This window comes from Limulus polyphemus, unplaced genomic scaffold, assembly GCF_000517525.1.
Source record: "Limulus polyphemus unplaced genomic scaffold, Limulus_polyphemus-2.1.2 Scaffold1238, whole genome shotgun sequence".
Taxonomy (NCBI): domain Eukaryota; kingdom Metazoa; phylum Arthropoda; class Merostomata; order Xiphosura; family Limulidae; genus Limulus; species Limulus polyphemus.
In genome coordinates this window covers 139,593-146,826 of record NW_013666848.1, presented here as the reverse complement: position 1 = coordinate 146,826, position 7,234 = coordinate 139,593, and the positions used below count along the sequence as shown (strand labels likewise).

The window sequence follows — 7,234 nt, the reverse complement described above, 5'->3', positions numbered from 1 at the left end:
ATAAATCAGTTAAATGACGAAAAATTAGGTGTCTATTTACTTGTGACTACTCCGTGTATATCTTCACAAAATTTGGCAGTCTTTCAGTAACCATTATAAGTCTTTCACATACAAAAAGTCATATTTTTAGTGAAGTATTTTAAACAAACTAAAAAAAGATTTGTCCGTGAATATATATCAAATATTTATTTTGAGTAGTCCGTGTGCAAGTGATTTTCATCTTAAGACTAAAAATATTTTCCGTCATCTCCAATTTCATTTGTGTAATCTCTAAAACCTCCTAAATACAGTTTTCAGTAAAACTTTATATTTTATCTGTTATTTTCTCTTTCCTAACTCTATACGGGGTAGGTCAAATTGACCAATGTTGTAACCACCAAAAAACAACCTAAATTACCCTTCTTTCTTTCTAGAATGACTTCAAATTATAACATGAAACTACATTTGTTTATCCTGCGTAGCTTTAAACTCGTAACAGTATACATCTATTTATAATTAAATATTATTGTTTTACTGCCCTTTGAACCATGTCTAACTACTAATTGCACCATTACAAGTAGTAGATCATTTGTGGAACATGGAGCTCACACTACGCTATCGAATTACATTACCCACGAGCTGCTCACATGCATGCCTTGTTAAACATTTTTATTATATTATTTATTATTATTATTATTTATTTTACCTAATCTAACCTTAACTAACCTAAAGAGATCCCTATATTTACATTTTACTTTTATATTTACTTTTATGATAATAAATAAAGAATAAACATGAAAAACAAGAAATACAGTACTTACCTGAGTATTTTTTTTTTGCTGTTGACTTAACCCGACTTTTTATAGTAATGGTAGTAGTGCATTAAATGATATATATTTAAATAAAAAATGCATCAAAAAACATAAAAAATAGCATGCAAAAAGCAGACAATTTCCTCTAACAATCACAATTTTTCAAGCTTTCTAACAAGAACTGTTGCAAATTCATCCAAGCTAGCCATTATCTTTCCCATGGAAAAGAAGCTTGTACTAATTGAGAATTTGACAATTATCTGTTTAGAACACAACATAATATAATACATTATTTGATAGATAAAAACCTGGCTTTCTATTGGTTATAGCTAATACAGAATTAAACGTAAGAGAGAACTATTAACAAATCCTCAAAGAGATGATGTGGCAGGTGGGTGTGGCAAGGGGGAGTTTAATTTTCTATTTGATAGCTCTGTAACCAAACAAAATTGAAGGCTATATAAATTATGCTTTGTCTGAGCAATGACAATTTTATAGTGAGTAATTTACATTTAATCTCGTAGTTATTGGAGGGATGGTGGTTAAAATAGAGAAGAGGAGATACCTAGAGAAAATGTGCCACGTGTGTCACACTAGGGGAAATTCAGGATTTTTTAAAATATTGCCTTATAAAATGAAAAACTTAAAACTTATGTACTAATAAAATATGGATTATAAGTTAAGATTTTATGCTATACTAATTGGTAACAAATAAAAAGTAGTTTAATAAAATTTTGAATGTAAGGCACTAAAACCTTGTGTCATGAGCAGTAAAGGATACTTGTGGTGATAGGGTTAGTGAGGGAGCCTGTATCTATAATTAGAACAACAACAAATAAAGGCAATTAGTGAATTTCTTGCTATTTCCATGTCAATAGTTAAAACTGGTGAAATTCCATGCTGAAAAATGCTGGGAAAACATATTTGTCAAATTCCATGGTTTTTCAATGCTTGGAAAACATGTACGTCAAAGTTCATGCATTTCAATGTTGGGAAAACATGTATTTGAAATTCTATTTATTTCAAGTAATTTTATGCCCTGTTAAAGTCCTGTTTTATGTCTAAACTGTAAAGTGAGAAGACAATTTGCTTTTAAGTTTATCAAAGGATATGCAAAGAAGTAACTGAGACATCATGAGGTAGAGATTGATGTCTAGCTCATGAACATTTTTAATTTTACCAATACTTTATATTTCCTTTTTCAATGTTTCAACTATTTTGTGACCATGCAAACAATTTATTAACTGTATGTTGATTAATCATATTTCACTTGACACACATTCATTATAATTTGAATTTTACTTCTCCTAAAAATGAGTTTCTGAGGCAATTTACCGATATTTATATAATTTTTGACTGTGTATGTTTCCTCAAATGTGCTTTTTAAATTTATAAAGGTTGCAATTAGTACAAAGAAAGTACCAAGATTTTACAAAAATAACTGTACATCTGCAATTACAGTGTTCACATAATGGTAGATGGATCAAACTAATCTTTATTATATCAGACAATATTCTTAAATTTCAAGTTTTTTAGCCATTAAGATTAATGCAGCAAACCTGAGGTTTTCATCCTACACTAGAAGTAAATGTTGAACAAAAGTGTTACTAATTCAGGGTATAGTATAAACAGTTTATACTATACATTATAAATTATGAAGAAATATGTACTAATTCAGGGTTATCAGGTTACAAAAAAGTTCATTCTATACATTATAAACCATGAACAAATTTGTATTAATTCCGAGTTACCTGGTTATCAAAAAGTTTATACTATATGTTATAAACTGTGAACAAACTTGTACTATTTCAGGGTTATCAAGAGTCAGGTTTTTATTGTATATGTGGATGTATGTTGGGCAGGATTCTTTACAGTAGGTGTCTGTGATTTGCTGGTGATAAATTTCAACAATATATAAATGGCACACAGTCCACTTGTTTTAAACTAAAATATTAAAACAAGTCAAACATATATACAAACGTTTGTTACACAGTTGAATTGAGAGCTTTAAATAATTCTCTTTTACTTCAAAAGTCCACACAGGCTGGTTCAGTTACTTTAGAACCCAATTAACAAGACAAATTATTCTTCTCGACTCTGTTATTTCAATACGATCTGTGATTATTACACTTTAAAAGTCACCACTATGATCACCCAGTCTATATCTATCTCTATTTCTCACTCACCCTTTTCCTTAACTTATTATCACATTTTGTACATGTATTTATAAATAGCCCAACTGAGGCCTAAAACTTTCTACACACTAATAGATATACATGATGCAACAATACTTGATGGTAGACTAAACAGTGTGAAGAATTACATGTCAAAGATGAGTTCCTTTCTAAAACTAGAGTGAAAGAAAGGGTAAACTTATGAATGGGTCTCCAATTAAGGGTGAGTGTGACCTAGTGGGAGTAGCATTCTGTGAGATACTGCACCCACTTCAAGCAGGGAATACCTTTACTCAATACAAGTAGTTATTTAGAAAGGTTCTGTCAAAAAACTTCCTATATTTTGCTAAAGTGTCATGAAGGCAGGAGAAATATGATGGCTACTTAACTGCTCTATATATCTCAGTGAAGTAAGCAGATCACACAAGTTAAATGTGGCTAGGGCAATATGTCAAGCCATACAGTATAAGAGAAATACTTACAAGAATATACAGGTTCAGGGATGAATTATTCCAAGACCAACATCCCAACAAGAACTTGAAATCCATCTGGCTGGTCGCAACCATGTGAATGTCCAGTTTTAGTGTTGGAATGACCTGAACTACTCTTCCTTGTTGACATTCTTGCCCTACTTCCAAACAAAGTATGTATTTAATTTACTCAGTCTCATACTGGTGGGATTACATTGACCTAAAGGCTTGATACAGAGGATGCATGTATTCTCCAATTTCCCTGAAACAAATTGGGAAGGAGGAACCTGCATATAGTAGAACACTGGAGAGGTGCATGAACTAAAAAGAATCATCTCACATGCATAAGATCCCTCTTTTTTGTTTTTTTTTAGTCACTCTTTATTTATTTTCTATTTGTATGGTAGGTCCTGGAAGGTAAACAAGAAATAAATATATACTACTAAAGAAATCTTGCACAAATCCCCATCTCAACAGTGAGCAATGAATAAGGCAGAGCTTAACACTGTCTTTTATCCAATACTTGATGCAGACTTTAGGATAGAGAAGTTTGTGAGGCAATACCAGCCATTTGGTGGTTTCTTGTGTCTCTTATTATTTTGTTGTTTGTTTTCCTTATAGCCTCTGGAAAGATTGGAATATGGTGACTGGAGGGAGATGAAACTCACAGGCTGACAAAACTGCAATGTGATACAAATAATGAGACACAAGTATCTGTGATTGTCCACAACCCCATCTGCTAAATTTCATCCAGGGAATGACAACAGCCAGAGAAAAAGAGTAGTTGTGAGCTGATGAATTAGGTGAGAGGTTCCATTTAAAAGAAAAAGTGTCATTTCCCATGAAGGAATAGTCATGCTTAAACCATCCATTCAAAAGTGGAAGAAGAAAAATATTGAGAAGTAGAGGGATCCAACTATAGGAAAAGGCAATATTGAAGGCTTAGAAGGGTAGCTGTGCAAGCATGGCAACATTGTACTACCCACACAGGACAAAGAAACAATTGGGGTATAAATGTAGGAATGAATATATAGAGAAGAAATTGAAAGGAGTGTGATTGGAGAGAAACACAAACACGCTCCAGGGTAGCCCAAGTCTTGAGAAGAAAAGAATTTTAACTGAAATTATTTTCAATTAAAAGTAAGGTGCAGCATAAAAGATCCCTTGGACAAAGGCCCAAGAAAAATTATATGTCTAAGCAGTGTAGCAGTTGTAAGTTGAAAATGATCAAATATTTCTCCACTTCTCATATTTTCACATTCCCAAGATCTAAGGTAAATTAATGAAGTTTTTAATTATTCTCACAAGTGCATGCAGCTTAAATGAAAAAAATGCACATTTTACAGCTAGTTAACACATGCAAAGAAAATATACTTCAGTAACACTATCATTATAATTCTACAACATTTCATGCTTTAAAAAATCTAAACACTACACACCTGATAAAAAGAATAGAAAATATTACATAAATGCAATATTTAGTCCCTGTTTTACAAAATTTAAAATATCTAATGGCAGTTGTCTCATTCCGGACCACTTGGTAGTTTTCTTTAGCTTTAACACCGAGTTTGCATATTGATTCTAGCTTCAGTGTTAAGTGTGTGCTCTTGTTACAGAATGATCAATAGATACAGGGTTTAAAAGGTTATAAACGATTTTAAATATTATAATCAACCAGTTATGTGACAGCCACAGCCAATATAAAGTCATGATGGAACAAAATATATCAAACTATGTTTAGGCAGTACTGTTTCATAGATAGTGTAATGCCATCGAAAACTGATCACTTTTAGAAAGGGTATTTAACAGCCCTTTTTGACACAAAATACTCATACATTCAAATCATAAAGATGTTTCAGGGTAGGGATTTAGATTTAATGACATTGGAAAATAAAAGAATATGGATCAACATAGGACCCCAGGACCATCCACAAAGAGACCTGCAACAAGTTGTATATCAGCAGTAGTAATCAAAATGCTAATTCTTGCAACAGATGAAAATCAACAAATACAAAAGTCAGTGGCAAAAGCCATCTACATGACCCAGGAAACACAATCAAGAAGGATCTCTATCTGAATAAGTGATATAATTTGCTTCTATGACATACACCTTCAACAGTCACATACTTGAAGCAGCTGGAGAATGAAATAGATATTCAGGTTATTCTATTCGAAGACGCACCAATCAAATAGCTGGATGCAGCATATGTGGATTTCTATACAATCACACTGTTGTAACAACTACTGGGAAATCGACATTCTGACACAGTAGATGGATTACAAAAACCCTGCAGGGAGTAGTGTGTCCTTTGGTTATGATAACTTTAAAATTGAGTTTTTGCAATGGAAACTGCACTATAGGGCAGTTGTCCAGATGCACTGTCATCAGAGTTTGACTAGATGTGGTGACATAGACTGTGAAGACATGGTGAGGCTCCAAGATCACTGATATATAATGTACTCAACCAATGTATAACTACTTCATTCATTTGAAATCTAACATAAGTAAACCTGTGAGCTATAGAAGTGTTTCTCAGTCTTAAATCTATTTCATTTGGTCTCAGCTTTGTTACTTTATACAGTCACTATTATCTGTTTTACATATTTCTCTTATTTTTACTTATTCATGATTACTATTTTTATTACTGGCTAAATATTAGTTCGGTGGTCTCTGATAGGTTGATGTAGCTAAAACTGAAAATTTGCTAATAAAACTGCAACTTAGCTGGATAAGGAATTAATAATTTTTAAAGGACCTTTTTTGTATGTCTTAAACACTTTGTGATGCTTTAGTTTTGTATCTCACATTCTTATACCTTGTGGAACACTGTAGTTTATAATATATATGTAAATATATTGTTGGTAACTGAAGCTTTTAAACAACTGGCAACTTTTACATTAAAAAATGCAGCTTTGTTATGATTATTTCTCTTATCATACAAACACAATACTACACTTACAATTATGATCATACTCACATATTATGATACAAACAATTTGTACACAGTGACACATTGTGTGCTTTCATAAAGGTGACTTATATACAAGGATTTTACTATATTTCACAAATGGTTTTGGATAATTGCATGATAATTTGCTGATTGATCTGGAGTGCCAATTTAAAAAATTTTGTGGTTTGTTTTTTTAATTTTACGCAAAACTACACGAGGGCTAACTGCACTAGCCGTCCCTAATTTATCAGTGTAAGACTAGAGGGAAGGCAGCTAGTCATCACCACCCACTGCCAACTCTTGGGCTACTCTTTTACAAACAAATAGTGGGAATTGACCATCAGATTATAATGCCCCCATGGCTGAAAGGACGAGCATGTTTGGTGTGACAGGGATTCGAACCCAAGACCCTCAGATTGCGAGTCGAGTGCTCCTCCCAAAATTTTCTGGATTTTATTGTACGTTGTCCTACTTGAAACCATAACTATATTAACAATTATGAACAATAAAAATAGTAATAACCTGGCATAGATGTTGTTTGACAGGGGTGGGGGTTCCCAAGCCAAGAGTGGAACACTAGAAAGCTGGACATGAATATCATACAGGCCCTAAAAAGAATAAAATTCAATGAAATAGAAGATTAAACTAAATCAAAGGTGTTCTTACAAGTCAAATGTGTTTTTCAATTTAATAACTAATAATGTAGCAATTAAAAGACAGTATTAAAGTTTATATTTTAGATAAAACACAGATAATAATGAAAAAATTGGCTTATATATACACTGAGTGGTCACAAGTAAATAGACACCCAATTTTTCGTCATTTAACTGATTTATGCTAACTAATTT

At 32.3% G+C, this 7,234-nt stretch overlaps 1 protein-coding gene across 1 annotated transcript in view; it reads right to left on the bottom strand.

The window, feature by feature from the left end:
• The window catches only part of LOC106462744 (H(+)/Cl(-) exchange transporter 7-like), a 172,582-nt gene that overhangs the window by 54,692 nt on the left and 110,656 nt on the right, over positions 1 to 7,234 (bottom strand). Inside the window, exon 15 of the mRNA XM_022390078.1 lies at positions 6,909 to 6,994. Coding sequence (XP_022245786.1) covers positions 6,909 to 6,994 — 86 coding nt within the window. The remainder of the gene's footprint in view (positions 1 to 6,908; positions 6,995 to 7,234) is intronic.